Below are 17,941 nucleotides of genomic sequence, written 5' to 3' on the forward strand. Positions count from 1 at the left end.
GAATGGGATGGGCTGAACTGTATCCTCCCAAAACTCACATGCTGAAGTCCCATCCCCCAAAACCTCAGAATGGGACTCTATTTAAAGATGGGGCCTTTCAGTTCAGTTCAGTCGCTCAGTCGTGTCTGACTCTTGGCGACCCCATGAACCTCAGCACGCCAAGGCTCCCTGTCCATCACCAACTCCCGGAGTCCACCCAAACCCATGTCCATCGAGTTGGCGATGCCATCCAACCATCTCATCCTCTGTTGTCCCCTTCTCCTCCTGCCCTCAATCTTTCCCAGCATCAGAGTCTTTTTCAATGAGTCAGCTCTTCTCATGAGGTGGCCAAAGTAGTGGAGTTTCAGCTTTAGCATCAGTCCTTCCAATGAACACCCAGGACTGATCTCTTTAGGATGGACTGGTTGGATCTCCTTGCAGTCCAAGGGACTCTCAAGAGTCTTCTCCAACACCACAGTTCAAAAGCATCAATTCTTCGGCGCTCAGCTTTCTTTATAGTCCAACTCTCACATCCATACATGACCACTGGAAAAACCATAGCCTTAACTAGATGGACCTTTGTTGGCAAAATAATGTCTCTGCTTTTGAATATGCTATCTAAGTTGGTCATAACTTTCCTTCCAAGGAGTAAGCGTCTTTTAATTTCATGGCTGCAATCACCATCTGCAGTGATTTTGGAGCCCAGAAAAATAAAGTCAGCCACTGTTTCCACTGTTTCCCCATCTATTTGCCATGAAGTGGTATTGAATTTAATTACAGAGGTAATTAAGGTGAAATGACAACATTAAGATCAGTCTTATTTCAATATGACCAGTGTTCCTATAAAAGGGGGAAGTGACCCAGCGATCCATATAGAGAAAAGACGACATGCAGATATGTACACATGGAAAGAAGATGTAGAGTTATTCCACACGGAGGTATCCACATGTGGAGACCAAGCAGAGGGGCCTGAAACAGAACCAACTCTGCCCACATCTTGATTCCAGTCTTCGAGCCCCCAGAACTGTGAGATAGTAAGTTTCTGTTGTTTAAGCCATCCAATCTGTAACACTCTGACATGGCAGCCCCATCAAACTAATACGGTGAGCTTCAGAGTAATGATAGTTTCACAAGCCCCTTATTTTATCTAAGTTAAAATAATTGGATATATTAATGTGATAAAAATTATAATTCCAAAGAGAAAACAATAAGGTGTAAATACATAACTGTTTAACTTACATTCAGAAGTTCCTTATATTTTGGAGGAAGTGTGGATTCTCTTTTACCCAGTTCCTCTATGTAGGTAGAACTCATTGGATCCTAGGGAAAAAAAAAAGTACGTATAGGGATTTTAGCTGAGAATGTTGTATACATAACTCTTAAATCAAAGTACTATTGCATTATTAACTTATGGAACTATTGAGATTAAATACAAATCATTAAGAAGCCAGCAGTTTATGCAACTCTGAAATTTTATGTTTCTACAGATACTTGCCCATATTTAATTGGCTTAACCCATAAATAATGCTATAAAATATTCAAACCAATATATTAAATTTGATTCCTATATAAAATACATTTTATTTTTAAATAATTTGCATTATCTAATATTTATATACCTATAAAAGAGTAGTTGGTAACAGTGAATTTCTATATAACTCAATAGATCTAGCTATTTCTTATGTAATGAAAAAAAGTCAGAGTGATATCTCTGTTTTAGCACTCTCCAATCCAATTTTTCTTCCTTGTTTTCCAGAGATAGCCACCACCCCAAACTTTATCACATCCATCAGTATAAAGCTGAGTATATTGTAAAACAATTATTCCACATATAAGTATCCATAAACAATATACACCATTATTTTGCCTATTTTCAAGTGTTACATAAATGGTATCAGATCAAATTCTACTATCATTCTGCAATGTACTATTCTTCATTCAAAAATTATGCTTTTGTAATGAAACCATATTGATACATGAACAAACCATTTTAACCACTATAAAGCATTCCACTTGTCATCATCTTGTTTCCTGTTGAATGCAATTATTTCCAAATGTTTCACCTGTTCTTATAACTCCTTACACACTGTGCAAGGCCCCCCTCCCGGGAATCTGTCTAGACATGGAAGTGCTGGTTAGAGGGAATGCTTATATTCAGGTGACAACCACAGCCTCTGTCACGTGTCAGACGTCTACACTTCTGCCAATCAGGTAAGTGTGAAGTGCTATCCCTCTGCGTTTTAGTATCATTTTCCCAATTACTAGGGAGACTTTCATGTGTCTACTGGTCAAATTTTCTCCTAATTTTATACTGGATTGTTTTTTCTCACTTTCAAAAATTCTTCATAAACTCTAGAAACAAGTCCTTTGTTGTGTCTGTTGCAATATTTTCTTCCAATCTATGGAACATCTTTCTTAATACCAAAGAATATACAATTGCTTTTTATGAATCAGGAGTAGAAATGAACTGCGGGCAGAAAATATCTAGACGTCAGAATAAGCTCAAGTCACAGGATGGAAATATCTGGAAACCATGAGGATGTAAACCTCGAAGACAGAAAGTAAGTCTTTGTGACTCAACAGAGTACATCCCAGCTGTAGTCTCAGAAGAAACAAGCAATCGGGGTTTGCTGATCAGCACAGCTTGCATAGCTCCCTGGGACAGTTTCCAACCACAACACTCATGTTCATTTGCTACCACGGACGCTAACAGCATCCTCTTTCTCTTCAAGTGACAGAACACGGTGCATCCTTGCGTGCATCAGGGCCATGACCTACCAGCCCTCTTACTCACTAGGTACGAATCTTTAGAGACATCAAGGTCACGTACCGACACTTCCGGTCCGGTATATGTTGTGTTATCTTCTTTCATCTCTTCAGGTTCTCCTAAAGTGTCTATTAAGTCATCCAGAGCAGTGTCCATGTCTGACTGGAAAACAGAGCAGATATGTAAATGCTACTTGCTGCACATCCTTCACTTTGACATTTTAATCATCAAAAGAAATTCTATGTAGAAAAATAGCAAACACCAAAAGTTCTTCAGCTATCAAAATGGTTAAAATCTGGCCTGTAATAGAACTTATTAAAGTCCCAGAGTACAGACTCTAGGTTGGCAAGATAGAAAGCCACATTCAAGTAAGAATCACAATTTCAGTAAGTCTAAAGGCATTATTTGGAGAAGGCAATGGCACCCCACTCCAGTACTCTTGCCTGGAAAATCCCATGGACAGAGGAGCCTGGTCGGCTGCAGTCCATGGGGTTGCTAGGAGTCGGACACGACTGAGCGACTTCACTTTCACTTTTCACTTTCACGCATTGGAGAAGGAAATGGCAACCCACTCCAGTGTTCTTGCCTGGAGAATCCCAGGGACGGGGGAGCCTGGTGGGCTACCGTCTATGGGGTCGCACAGAGTCGGACACGACTGAAGCGACTTAGCAGCAGCAGCAAAATAAGCAGCATTATTAACTAGGGGAACAAGCATATGGTTCATTATGGCTGCCAGACCACTGTACCGATAGTCAAAAGAAAGAAGAAAACAAAATGCAAAGAATGATGACCATGTTGCTATATGAAAGAGGAAAGATGCTTGGTTTTTTTTATCAGTTGTTTCCACCTCTTCCAAATAAAATGCATCTCATGAACGGATTGCCCTGTGCTCTTTTATTCATTTGTGGTTTTCTGTTCACTTGCTTGTCTGAGGATGTTTACAAATAGAAATTTCCTGAAAGGGATGTTAAATTTATAAGAAGCGACAGTTTATTCTGTCGATATGGGCTTAAAATGGTAAAAGAAACAGTGACTCCACCCTATTTTTGAGGTTAAGAATCATACATTGTGAGACTTCCCCTATAGTCCAGTGGTTAAGACTCCACCCTTCCACGGCAGGGGGGCATTGCAAGGCAAGGGTTCCATTCCTGGTGAGAGAAGTTCCACATGTCTCACAGTATGGCCAAATAAATAAAACAACTTGTTATTATTATTATTTTTTAATGATTCATTGTGAAGACTAAGCTGCTTTCAAAGGGAAAAATAACAAGTTGAAGAAAGACCCTTTACTATTTAATTCAGCTTAAAAATGATCGCTTACTTTTTTTTTTGCAACTACCATATATCTACTACAACTTCAGGAACTCACCAGACTGTGTAATAGAATCTGGGGTCTGTTAGCTCTGGGGTGATTCAAATGGAAATTTCAGAATAAAGAAGTGCCTGGCATTCTTTAGATTCCTTTAAACCTCTGTTTAAAGAAAGTACATTTGCAGGAGGGAAACTGGAATGTAAACTCCTCGATATATAATTGGAGTTTTCAGAACAGAGGGTTACAATATAAAATGTTATAGACATACATGAAGAAAGTCACACTTCCAACCCAGTTTCATTAGCTTCAAACAACAATTCATTAAAAAGGTCCTTTAAGCTAACCTCACCTCATATTGTTTGCCCTCGAGAAATCGGATCATGACAAACACAGAGACTGTGAAGAAATACCTATGCAAAAATGCCCTGCTGTCTTCATACCTTTCCAGATGGTTTACTTGGTTTAGATTCAGCTGGTACGGCCGATGTTAACAATTTATTTTCTTTATTCTGGTGGGGTTGAGAAAGAGATAAAAACTCCTCATATACTTTCATCAAGCTTAATAATATTACATACTTGAAAATGAATACGCTGTAACATAAATAATATCGCTCATACACTGGACATCTGCTCTGTGCCAGACACTATACGTGTTATATACTTTTCAGAACAGCAGAAGTAATAATAACAATGATATTAATCTCATTTAGCGATGCAACAAACAAGGCTCAGAGAGGCTGAGTCACTTCTCAGGTCACTCAGTAAAGGATAGCACTAGGATATGAATCCAGGTCTACCCATCTCTTCATTGCTCTTGGCTGCCTCTCCCAGGACCCACAGCTAGTCTTTGCAATGCTCATGAATTCTTTCTTATCACAAGGCAGCCACTGCTTCTAGGCGCTGTTCTCTCAGTCTTTGTACCCACACATCAAGACCTCCACACCCCTTGTTTTGTCAAATCATCACACACTGTTTCTTTCATTTCCGTGAAATGAATGCCCTTCCCACCACTGCGTCAGTTGCTCTGTCAGTAACTGCTGACAACTTTCTAACCTGCGATTTCCATGCCTTTACCCAGACATCATAATCTTCCCTCCATTCCTCTGCCCAGCACCCGTCTCCTGACTCTTATCTCTCACAGCACCACCCTGGTTCCACACTGGCACCTGTGGCCTCTGTTCTCTGCCCCGTCTGGCAAATCTTCTGCTTTGCTCCTCGCCCCGCACACTCTGTGTGTTTCTACTGTGCTGCTGGGCCCAGGCAATCATTCTCTAGGATCAGGGGCCAGATGCTTTCGGGGCCAGGCAGGAACTAAATGGTGAGGTCATTGGGTTGAAGACAATAGAAAACTGTCTTATTTGAAGGTCTCTGAAATCCACGCAGCAGAGCTTGGAGGCGGAGCGTACAGGCTCAGATGCTCTGGGTTTGCACATCAGCCCCCAACACACACTGGCTCCAGGAGGCTGCCAGCAGGTCACGTCTCCTTCTGAACCTCTGTATCCTCGTGTGTGAGAACCAGGGCAGTCAATGCACCTACTGCAGAGGGTTGTGAGGGTTCAACTAATTAATCGATCACAGTGAGAAAGCTGGTGGTTGGGCACATGCTAAGCTCTTCCGAAGTACTACATAAGCAGTTGCTGTGATTGTTGTATTAAAGATACTGTGGAGGCACCAGGGTGAACCCAAGTCCTGGCAACTGAATTCAGTTCCTCGATTCATCCACAGCCTTGCGCAGGTGTTCACTCAGTGTCACTCTCTCCCCCCAGCCCGCTTCTCCTTCTCCATCGTCACCTGGGCTCCAAAGCGATGTTCGAATCACCTCTCTCGGGACACCTCAGAAACTTCAGCCTGTCCAAAGGCAGGCATCCGTTTTCCACCTCCACCAATTCCCCTCCTTCTGACCTCTGTCCACCCGTCAGTGGTAACCAGGGCCGGGCTCCCCGCTTAAGAAGATGCTCGCCTCATGGGTGCTGACTCTGCACTGGCACAAACCTAGCAGTGATACCCGGCTCTCTTGTCTCACCTTAGGGTTGCCAACCTAGTCCATTCAGACACTGAGGCCCTGGGTCATCTGAGATCTTACTACTACTACTACTAAGTGGCTTCAGTCGTGTCCGACTCTGTGTGACCCCATGGACTGCAGCCTACCAGGCTTCTCCGTCCATGGGATTCTCCAGACAAGAACACTGGAGTGGGTTGCCATTTCCTTCTCCAATGCATGAAAGTGGAAAGTGAAAGTGAAGTCGCTCAGTCGTGTCCAACTCTTAGCTTGCACCTCTGCAACACCTCCTGCCTTGCTCCCTACTCACTGATTCTATCCTAGCTCTAATTCAGGCTGACTTCGGCTCCCCAGAACAGCCCCTGACCAGCCTCCCTCTTTCCAATCTCTATGCTGTCTCATCGTAGCCGTTGAAGTCACTTAATCCTCCTGCAGCCTGGTTTTAATCCCATCACATCGCTCCATCTGTCCTCTGATCCCCAGTGTTTACGTGGGCCAGCTATTATCATTACCATGGGATTAATGCATCTCAGTGTGCTCCTCAGCAGCGCCTCGACCTGTCTTTCTGGTCTTACACTCCCACTCATGTCTCCTGTGCTTCACGCACACTGGAATGCCCTTTGCACTCAGATCACACTTCTATTTTTCTCTCTTGTTTTGTTTGCAAGCCTGCAATCCCAGCTTTCCTTTAATGACTTACTCAGACTATATGCACTCAAAGTCCTCCCGGGTTCTCCAAATCAGACAGAATCCCTGTCTCCACAAACAGCTCCCTGTGGGGGCCTGTTTCAATCTGCCTGAATGCAGCCCCAGGCACATTAGAGGGGCCAGGGATACCCAGGTGGCTCAGTGGTAAAGAACCCGCCTGCCAATGCAGGAGCTATAAGAGACTTGGGCTTGATTCCTGGGTCCAGAAGAAGCCCTGGAGGAGGAAATGGCAACCCACTCCAGTATTCTTGCCTGGATTCTCCAGGCAAGAGGAGACAGAGGAGCCTGGTGGGCTATAGTCCATGGGGTCACAAACAGCTGGACATGACTGAGCACAGCACATCCAAAAAAAGAGAGGCCAGCCTGCAGCTCAATGTCCTGCAGAGCCAGACCACAGTCCACAGTGCTTTACACACAGTGTGGACTGAAAAAGAAAAAGCAGATCTTATCAACCTCATTTTCTAGGAGACAAATTAGAGGCAAAGAAAAGTGAAATAATTTGCCCCAAGCCCCAGCACAAGCCAATGCACAGCAGAATCCCATATAAACCTTGCCTGACTTTACTGTTTGATTTTATAGATAACCCTGGCTAAATAAAGTGTGGCATACATTTTCAAATTTTGAGTGCATTTTAAATCTATTCCAAGAGATCCAATCCTCCACCTTTAAGCTATCCACTTTTCCATCTGTAGCATCTAAGTATCTCTCATCAACACAAGAGAGTGAGGTGTACCCTGGGGTAGGGAGGGGGAGTCTCAAGGGACATACAGGGGGGTCTGCTGGGAAAAACAAAACAGTTTAAAATTTGAGTATTTCCATTTAAAGTTCATGTAAATTTTGCCATCATGCCACCTGGTATCTGCATTAGTTTGGAGAAAAATAAGCATGCTTTATCCTTTTCAAAATCTAAGAAAAACAGATGTTTCAGGGAGACTGGGCCATACTTTTATCCTATGACTTTCCTTACCATCTAGCCTGCAGGGGGATAACAGTTCCCATTTTGAGAAGCAGGAAAATAAACATGTTACTTTTTTTTTTTTTTGCTTTCATTTCCATCTTATTGTTACTGCAATTAGTTACCTGTGGCTTTAAGAGAAATAAGTACTAGCAATTCTGGGACAAGATGACTTCCAAACTGATTACTAACCAACTGCTAACTCTGTATTGCTCTGAGTAGAACCAGCAGACCATTTCTTGTCTTACACTCTCGGGCTAGTCCCTTCAAAGGATCTCGCGAAGCTGCCCATAATTTGCCAGCAGGGCACATATACTCCTGAGAGGGCTTGTGAGACCCCGTCGAAAACCTCCCCTATCAATTCATGTAGGTGCTGTGACCGCACATGGTTTACTTGCTTCAGGACGGTAGTGTTCATATGAAACGCTGAGAGTAATGCTAATTCAAATGCTCACGGCAGTTTTATCTGCTTCATTTCAAACCTATAAATCCTGCTGGCAGGGTCTGAGTCCACCTGCATTTTAATTTTCTTGGTATTGACACGAGGCCTTACACATGGCAGGTGCCCGGTAACTGTACTGAATACAGGAATTTTAAATTCATTTTTGGTGCCTTGCTCTCTTCTCTATCCTTTAGACGCACGCTCCTCTTCATCAAATGTCACACACGACGTGTTCAGTTTTACCGAATGACAGGTTATTTGGGTATGACGGCGCTGGAACACTGAATGGTTAAACAGAGGCCAACCCAGGGAGAAGGGGTCTTCGCTGAGCATATGTTTCTCATAAACAGACCTGACAAGCGTCAGGGCCCACGCACACGCCGTATCTTTCACGTGTGCTCACCTTGTCAGCTGGTTCGGCAGATGCTGCAGCAGCAGCAGCAGGAACAGTGCTCTTTCCACCACCGGAGATCTTGTCCTGTGACTTGGTCTAAAAGATCGACAGAACTAAGTTAACTTTGAATGACCATTTTCAAGATCAAACATTTCAAATGTTACCAGGGAGCCCGTTTCCCCTAGTGAGCATCTTGTAGGGAAATGGTCACTAGCTTCTGCTGGACATGATGCAAGGCGGGGCACACAGAGCTGGACGCCAGAGCCTACAGAGGCCACGCAGGTGAGGTGGGCCGGGGAGGCTCACACCAGGCTGTAAGGACGCCAGTCAGGTGTTGCCATGGGGGCCCACTGCTGCCAGCGATTCCAGTTTTTCAAGAGAAGCTAGAAATTGGCATTTTATATGAACTATTCTGACTGTAATTGTTAGCAGCTAATTAAAATTCATTTTAATTCCAGTAAGCCAAATAACATACACAAGTGGCTGCAGTCAGTGGGCCACACGGCAATCCTGATACAAGGCATGTTGTATACAAGATACACGGTCTTCCAGGAGCTCATAACGAAGAAGTCCTTCTCATAGATTTTATTCTTCTTATATATGACTCCTGTTAGTTCTGGAAATACACTATATTTCTGATTTTTTTGGCTCTGTAAGTTGATGTCTCCAGTAAGAGCCATAAAACTCTAAGACCTCCAGGTAAGGAGCAGATCACGCAGGGCATCTGAATTCCCACAGCCCATAAGGAGAGGGCTTCCCTCATAGCTCAGTTGGTAAATCATCTACCTGAAATGTAGGAGACCCGGATTCAATCCCTGGGTTGGGAAGATCCCCTAGAGAAGGAAATGGTGACCCACTCCAGTGGCCTGGCCTGGAGAATCCCATGGACAGAGGAGCCTGGTGGGCTACAGCAAGCGTCAGACACGACTTGGCAACTAAACTGCCACAAGAAGAGGGGTGCAGGAGGCAGCCTCAACTCCCAGCTTCCTCTCTGTAAGACACCGGAGCCTGCTCCCTCAAGGTCACAACTGAGTACTGCTGGGCAGTGACAGGGCGTGGCGGAACATCCCCCAGACCCGTCTGATGCCCTCCTCAGGCCTTACATAGTCCCAGGTCCCCTCAAGCCTATTTGCAACACCAGGGAAGTGACAGCACCAAATCTTGACTATACTAGATACATTTGGCATAGCTCCGAAGAGTCACCTACACACATCAGTGTAGGTAGAGGATCTGTGTCTTATTCCCTAGCTGACATTAGCGTTTTCCCATCTATCCGTCTGGTAAAACATCTGCCTGCAATGCAGGAGACCTGGGTTCACTCCCTGGGTCGGGAAGATCCCCTGGAGAAGGAAATGGCAATCCAATCCTGCACTCCTGCCTGGAAAATTCCATGGACAGAGGAACCTGGTAGGTTCCTGGGGGAACCATGGGGTCTCAAAGAGTTGGATACGATTGAGAGACTTCACTTTCTTTCTTTCTTTCTTTCATCTGTCTGCTTTATTTACCTTTGGTTTTGTTGATTTCTCTGATGGTGGCTGCTCACTTGATTTGGAAACGGCTTTTTCCTTAGGAGCATGCTTGCTTCCTGTATCTGATGAGTGCTTGGGTAGGCTTTTTGGCTGAAAACACGCATACACCCCATGGGGTTAATAATATGACACATATTGCTACTTTTCTCTGAGGAGTAGAAAGCAATTCATAACACTTGTGTTTTATGTAGTCAATTGTGAGAATTTAAATTAGTATGATTTACATGTGACAAATTTCACTTTGGGTAGAAAATTTGAAACAATGCAATTCCTTCCCTCCAAATTCAGCAAGAATCACACAAGCAAATTGCAATACCTGCTGATGCCACACAGAGGTGCCGTTTTAACAGAAAAACAAATAACTGCCATTCTAGGTAGGACTTAAGTGTTGAAAGATGAGAGTTCAAAATTTTATCCTTCACAAAAATAAGGGAAAAAAAAAAAAGGCTTCATCTTATGATATCAAGTCCTAATAATGATTACTTACCTCTGTGTGTTCCTTTGGCTTTACTTCTTGGGTTTTTTTCTCATGAACCACAGATGGCTGTCAATTTCAAAAGATAAAATTGCAATTACATTCTAGGCCATTGTTTTTGTTTTGCAAATAAGCTCAGAAACAAAGATCCCAATTAGACCATTCTGCCTCTCTTGAGAAAGGCCTAGGGAGAGAAATGGCTGTTGGTGTCTGGTTGATAATAATCCTAGCAACAGTCTGAAAACAATAATTATTAAAAAAATAATGGAAAATGTAGTATTTCATCTGGAATGATTTTTCACACAGGTATGTATCTACATTATAGGCTGTTTCTCACAATTCATGTAGATCATTTGGTAACTGCAAGTCCATCCACAGAAACATCAAAAAGATCACTCTGAACACTGAGTTTGTTTATAGGGGGATCCTACTCTAGAAATTAAAATTAATTAAAAAAAAAACTCCTTTCATAGGAGATGAACACTATATTTTTTTCAGTTAAATGATTTATATGATCTTTTCTGCGTTACAAGTAGAGAAGACAGGTATCACCAGAAACCCAATTCTCTTGAGGCTGGGTAACCAAAAACATTTAAATTTGGAATAGAAGACAACTTCCACCAGCTGCTGAATTATACGTCTATAGGGGCCACCAAGAGGTCTTACACAGAATCACATAAGCGTCATCTTTTACCCAGATGACCCTGGCGCCCCGACCCCTGCCTGCACTTAAAGTACTCCAGCCCAAACCACGTTTGTGCTTTCCGACAGGAAACCTTGCAATCGTATCTGAGCAACTGCTCAAGTGTGCTTGAGAGAAGGAACGCACAGCACCTTTCAGAAGAGAGACACTTGCCCCACCTGCAGACATTCCGGGGTCCGTCTCCACACAGACGGGAATCGGCTTTCAGTCTAGACAGCCACGCATCAGGAAAGAAAGGGAAGCCGTTCCCAAGGGCAAGTGAGAGCTGTATCCTGAGCAACTGACAAGTAGTCCACCGACGGAGGTGAGACCACCACGGTAAACCCAGGGCCTCTGAGGAGAGGCTGTCATCTTTAGTTATCTAGGTGCCGGGTTCAATAGACACCTTTGTCCTCCATGTCTCATCATTAATCAGATACTCATTACCCTTTGTCTCTTGTCCTTTGTTTCTGTTTTTTTTTTTCTTTTTAATTACTTCAGCTATAACGAAGACCTAGATTTGAACAAAATGCTTTCTGAAGTAAACTGTTTTCATTTATAAAATATTATTCATCTTAACAATATATATATATAGATAACATTATAATTATTTTATATACACTCTATATAATCATGATCAAAAGGGGAATCCAAAATTAGTTAGCTGACCATTTTTTTTTTTTTTTTTACCATTCAGTAATCAATGTAGAAAATTAGCTATTCATTATTATTTCAAAGAATCCCAATAATTCATTAGTCGACTTAAATCATTTACCTTAGATGATTGTGGCTTCTTCTCAGGTTCTGTTTTTACAGCCTAAATGCAAAAGAAAGAAAAAGAAGGGAAGGAAAAATAAACAGAGTTTATAAAGTTTATCATATATTTTCTTCAACTAAGGGAGCTAAAAGATAAGTTTTATGTATTGATCAATGTAAGTGTTGTGAGTTAAGATTATTATGCTTTTCTTGGAATTGGAACTGCTATTTATGTGGCCATGCCACATGGCTTCTGGGATCCTGGTTCCCCAACCAGGGGTCAAATCTGTGTCCCCTCCAGGGGAAGCAGAGAGTCCTAACCACTGGACTGCCAGGGAATTCCCGGAATTGCAACTCTTTAGATAGAAGCACATCAATTAACAGTCAGCTCTTACGACTGAGATGGCAATCTGCATTTTACTTCTGCGAGTATTACAGATATGTAGAGATTTATTACCATGAACATTGTAGCTAACACATAAATGAAAATAAAAACCCTCATCCCTCAAAGCCATTAACATGTTTGACCTCTTTATGAGTGGAATATTCAGCACAGGTTTCAGCTGATGAGGTAAAAGAATGGGATGCTGACAGTGTTGAGAACATAGGAAGCAGTGAAGTTTATTTTTAGTGCCAGAATGTGAGTGATGGGTAACTAAGCCTACTAGAATTCTGTGATGGGCCAAAGCGTTACAGAAGATGGTGAACTGAAATTATTAGCTCGTGCTAGGCAGCTGCAGTGACCATTAGTAAACATACGTGTTCCCTGGTACAATGAACCACATCACCTGTTTTTTGTGTCTTTTCTTGTTAGGAGAATGCGGTCCTTCCAGCTGTTTGCTGCCTGGAATAGCCTAATATAAGAGCACAGCCCCAAGTGTGACTTTATTTTATCTGACAGTCAAGTAAGCAACACGAATTAACAAAGCTAAAGGTTTTATCAAAAGTTTTCTGAAATGCTGTCTGCACAATATTATGACAGTTTGATCAAACAGTGCATAGATTCTTTGTTGCACAATAAAAATCTGTGATCAAATCTAAAGTTTGAGGAATGCTTCTGAAGAGCTGGCTGTGATTCAGGTTCTTTAGTGGAGTATTTGACAGTTTCACCCAATCCAAAGTTACCTGTATCAAAAAGACAATTCCTTAAGTGCATACATCCCTTCTCCATATAGGGAGGAAATAAAAACAAGAATAAAACTTGATGAAACAGTTTATGAACTTCTCAAAAGAAGAGATTAAAAATGAAGCCTGATGCTTCCTGCTATTTCTTTCCTTTTTATGTGCTTGGTGGTATCAGCACAAACTTCTATATTTTACTATATTATCTGAAGACACTGATTAAAACTCCTCTTAATTTATCAGGTCTTATGCTTCAGTAATGAAGGTACATGTGCTCTTCACATAACAACACTTTTATGCCAGCACACATTGCTTTGGGAAGGAAACAAAGTTCATGAACAAAGAAATGTTTTTAAAATTTAAAATTTTGGTTCGTTTCAAACTGGATCCTTGTTAATGAGTTTCTATACTTGCAACACTGCTTTTTTTTAGTTTATGCAAATGTAATCTATTAAATGATTAACAAGGAAAATAAGCCAGCTGGTACTGTAGTGGTTTGAGTCTATCAATAGCTTCTAATTTGTAATCTGGCGTTATGGCAATATTTAGCATGGAAGAACTCTACAATACAATTAAGAATGTATAATCACAAGAAAGAATGTATAATCACAGAATCAAGCAGGTTCTAATGAAATATACATTTTAATCAGTAATCACTAACACATCTCTTTAGTTTATTTTTGGTGGCAGTGAGGCTGATGAACATAGTAATGATGACAATAATAACTAACGCTTATTGATAGCCCCTCAGTACAAGGGACTGTTCTAAACTCTCGGAGTCCTCACAATATTCCTGTAAGAAAGGTATGGTGAGTATCATTATTATCATCACCACCATCATCCCCATTTCATGACACAAAGAATCTCTTTGCTGTACACCTGAAACTAACACAACATTGTCAATCAACTGTACGCTAACATAAAGTAAAAATTAAGTTCAGTTAAGTTTAAAATTAAGTTAGGAGGAGTTTTCCAATATCATAGCCAGCATGGAACCAGGAATAAAAGCCAAGCCACTGGGCTCCAGTGTCCACTATACATAATCTCTAAGGGATCTCCCCTTATGAACAATGATCTGACCTTTCACCCTACACACAGCAGTGTGCCTAACAAGTATGAGGGACAAGAGAGAGACCTGAGACCCAGACATACTGCCACAGCCAGACTGACTCTCATTTTAAAGGTGCCGAACCTGACAAAGATTTGATACAGGCTTCACCTTGCATTAACACCTTTTCTCTAAAAGCTCAAAATATTTATAGAAATATGCTCATACAATTTCCAAAAATCCCCAGGAGGAGGCTAGTATAAATGTTATAAGCCAAATACCAGAAGTATATGAAGGGAGGTGGAGACAGATGGTGGAGTGGGAGGACATGAGCTCTCACGGACACACTAAAATCACAAGTAACCGCTGAACAGCCATCAACAAAAATCAAACACCAGCAGCCACAAAAAACTAAACAAATATCACAATCAAATTGGCAAAAATTAAAGACAAGGAGAAAATATTGAAAGCATCAAGGGAAAAACAGCAAAGTGGGCATGGAGGGAACATACCCCAAAATAATAAAGGCCATATATGACAAACCTACAGCTAACAACACACTCAACAGTGAAAAGCTGAAAGCAATTCCTCTAATATGAGGAACACTACAAAGATGTCTACTTTTACCACTTTTATTAAACATAGTTTTGGAAGTCTAGGACATGGCAATCAGAGAAGAAAAAGAAATAAAAAGAATACAAATTGGAAAAGAAGACCTACAAATGCCCTTGTTTGCAGGTGAGCCCAGGTTCTTGCATCTTCCCACACTTAGTTCAGTTCGGTCACTCAGTTGTTTCCGACTCTTTGCGATCCCATGAATCTCCGCACACCAGGCCTCCCTGTCCATCACCAACTCCCGGAGTTCACTCCGACTCATGTCCATCGAGTTGGTGATGCCATCCAGCCATCTCATCCTCTGTCGTCCCCTTCTCCTCCTGCCCCCAATCCCTCCCAGCATCAGACTCTTTTCCAATGAGTCAACTCTTCGCATGAGGTGGCCAAAGTACTGGAGTTTCAGCTTTAGCATCATTCCTTCCAAAGAACACTCAGGGCTGATCTCCTTTAGAATGGACTGGTTGGATCTCCTTGCAGTCCAAGGGATTCTCAAGAGTCTTCTCCAACACCACAGTTCAAAAGCATCAATTCTTCAGTGCTCAGCTTTCTTCACAGTCCAACTCTCACATCCATACATGACCACAGGAAAAACCATAGCCTTGACTAGACGGACCTTTGTTGGCAAAGTAATGTCTCTGCTTTTGAATATGCTATCTAGGCTGATCATAACTTTCCTTCCAAGGAGTGAGTGTCTTTTAACTTCATGGCTGCAATCACCATCTGCAGTGATTTTAGAGCCCCCCAAAATAAAGTCTGACACTGTTTCCATTGTTTCCCCATCTATTTCCCATGAAGTGATGGGACTGGATGCCATGATCTTCATTTTCTGAATGTTGAGCTTTAAGCCAACTTTTTCACTCTACTCTTTCACTTTCATCAAGAGGCTTTTTAGTTGCTCTTCACTTTCTGCCATAAGGGTGGTGTCATCTGGATATCTGAGGTTATTGATATTTCTCCTGGCAATCTTGATTCCAGCTTGTGCTTCTTCCAGCCCAGCATTTCTCATGATGTACTCTGCGTATAAGTTAAATAAGCAGGGTGACAATATACAGCCTTGACGTACTCCTTTTTCTATTTGGACATGGAACAACCAGTCTGTTGTTCCATGTCCAGTTCTAACTGTTGCTTCCTGACCTACATATAGGTTTCTCAAGAGGAAGGTCAGGTGGTCTGGTATTCCCATGTCTTTCAGAATTTTCCATAGTTTATTGTGATCCACACAGTCAAAGGCTTTGGCATAGTGACACAATACTGTATGTAGAAAATCCAAAAGATGCTTCCAGAAAACTACTAGAGCTCAGCAATGAATCTAGTAAAGTTGCAGGATACAAAATCAGCACAGAGAAAACTGTTGCATTTCAAGACATCAACAATAAAAGATCAGGAGAAATTAAGCAAACAATCCCATTTACCATCACATCGAAAAGAATAAAATACCTAGGAATAAACCTACTTCACGAGGCAGAAGATCTGTACTTCAAAAACTGTAAGACACTCATGAAAGAAACTGAGGATGACATAAACAAATGGGAAGATACACCACGTTCTTGCATTGGAAGAATCAATATTGTCAAAATGACTCAACTACCCAAGGCCATCTACAGACTCAATGCAATCTCTACAAAATAACGGCATTTTTCACAGACCTAGAACAAAAAATTTTAAAACCTGTATGGAGAAACAAAAGAACCCAAATAGCCACAGCAATCTAGAAAAAGAAAAATGGAGCTGGAGGAATCAGGCCCCCAGACTTCAGTCTATACTACAAAGCTACAATCACCAAATAACTATAAAAACAGAAATATATAAAAAGAGAAATACAAATCAACAGAATAGGATAGAAATTCTGGAAAGAAACTCATGTACCTATGGTCAATTAATCTCAACAAAGGAGGCAAGACTATACCATGGAGAAAAGATAGTCTCCTCAAAAAGTGGTACCAGGACAATTGGACAGCTACGTGTGAAAGAATTAAGCTAGAAAATTCTGTAATTTCATACAAAAAATTAACTCAAAATGGGCTGAAGACCCAAATACAAGACCAGATACTTGTATAAAACTCTCAGAGGAAAACATAGGCAGAACACATTTCAACATAAATCACAGCAATATATTTTTGGATCCATCTCCCAGAATAATGGGAGTAAAAATGAAAATAAACAAATGGGGCCTAATTAAAAGCTTTCTCACATTAAAAAAAACCACAAACAAAGTGAAAAGACAACCTACAGAATAGGAGAAAATGTTTGCTAATGATGTGACTGACAAGGGATTAATATCCAAAATTTACAAACAGCTCACACAACTCAATATTAAAAAAAAAAAAGTTATAAAATGGGAAGACCTAAATAGCCATTTCTCTAAAGAAGACACACAAATGGGCCAAGAGGAACATCAAAAGATGTGCAACATCACTAATTATTAGAGAAATGCAAATGAAAACTAAAATGAGATATCACCTAACTCCAGTCAGAATGGCCATCATCAAAAAGTCTACAAACACTAAATGCCAGAGAGGGTGTGAGATAGGGAGCCCTCCCATACTGTTGGTGGGAATGTTAAATTGGTACAGCCACGATGGAGAACAGTATGGAGGTTCCTTAGAAAACTAAGCAAAGAACCACCATAAGATCAAGTCATCCCACTCCTGGCAACAGGTCCAGAGAAAACCATTGCTCAGAAGGATACGTGTATTCCAATGTTCATTGAAGCACTGTTTACAATAGCCAACACATGGAAGCAACCTATAAGTCTATCAACAGATGAATGGATTAAAATATATATATATATATGAATATTACTCAGCCATTAAAAAGAATGAAATGATGCCATTTGTGGCAGCATGGATAGCCCTGGAGATTACTGGGCTAAGTGAACTAATTCAGACACAGAAAGACAAATAGCATGGTATCTCTTACATGGGGAATCTTAAAAAAATGATACAAAAGAACTTATTTACAAAACAGAAACAGAAAAGAAGCTTATGGTTATTAAAGGGGAAAGGAGGGGGGATAAACTGGGAGTTTGGGATTGACATATACACACTAGTATTTAAAATAGATAACCAACAAGGATCTTCTGTATAGTACAGGGAACTCTACTCAATATTCTGCAATAAATGGAAAAAGTATGCACACCATAAACTAACATAACACTG

The 17,941-nt window shown here is 41.3% G+C and overlaps 1 protein-coding gene across 15 annotated transcripts in view; it reads right to left on the bottom strand.

The window, feature by feature from the left end:
* The window catches only part of CAST (calpastatin), a 149,634-nt gene that overhangs the window by 54,064 nt on the left and 77,629 nt on the right, over window positions 1-17,941 (bottom strand). For 6 of the 15 annotated variants that reach the window (XM_027545552.1, XM_027545551.1, XM_027545553.1 and 3 more), the window contains 8 exons: window positions 12,787-12,852; window positions 12,018-12,059; window positions 10,573-10,629; window positions 10,062-10,175; window positions 8,566-8,652; window positions 4,499-4,567; window positions 2,810-2,908; window positions 1,219-1,299 (listed from right to left, as the gene is read on the bottom strand). In XM_027545552.1, the coding sequence (XP_027401353.1) occupies window positions 1,219-1,299; window positions 2,810-2,908; window positions 4,499-4,567; window positions 8,566-8,652; window positions 10,062-10,175; window positions 10,573-10,629; window positions 12,018-12,059; window positions 12,787-12,852 (615 nt within the window). The remainder of the gene's footprint in view (window positions 1-1,218; window positions 1,300-2,809; window positions 2,909-4,498; window positions 4,568-8,565; window positions 8,653-10,061; window positions 10,176-10,572; window positions 10,630-12,017; window positions 12,060-12,786; window positions 12,853-17,941) is intronic. The other 9 variants (XM_027545554.1, XM_027545555.1, XM_027545559.1 and 6 more) reach the window with 2 other exon arrangements.

This window comes from Bos indicus x Bos taurus, chromosome 7 (genome assembly GCF_003369695.1).
Source record: "Bos indicus x Bos taurus breed Angus x Brahman F1 hybrid chromosome 7, Bos_hybrid_MaternalHap_v2.0, whole genome shotgun sequence".
NCBI lineage: Eukaryota > Metazoa > Chordata > Mammalia > Artiodactyla > Bovidae > Bos > Bos indicus x Bos taurus.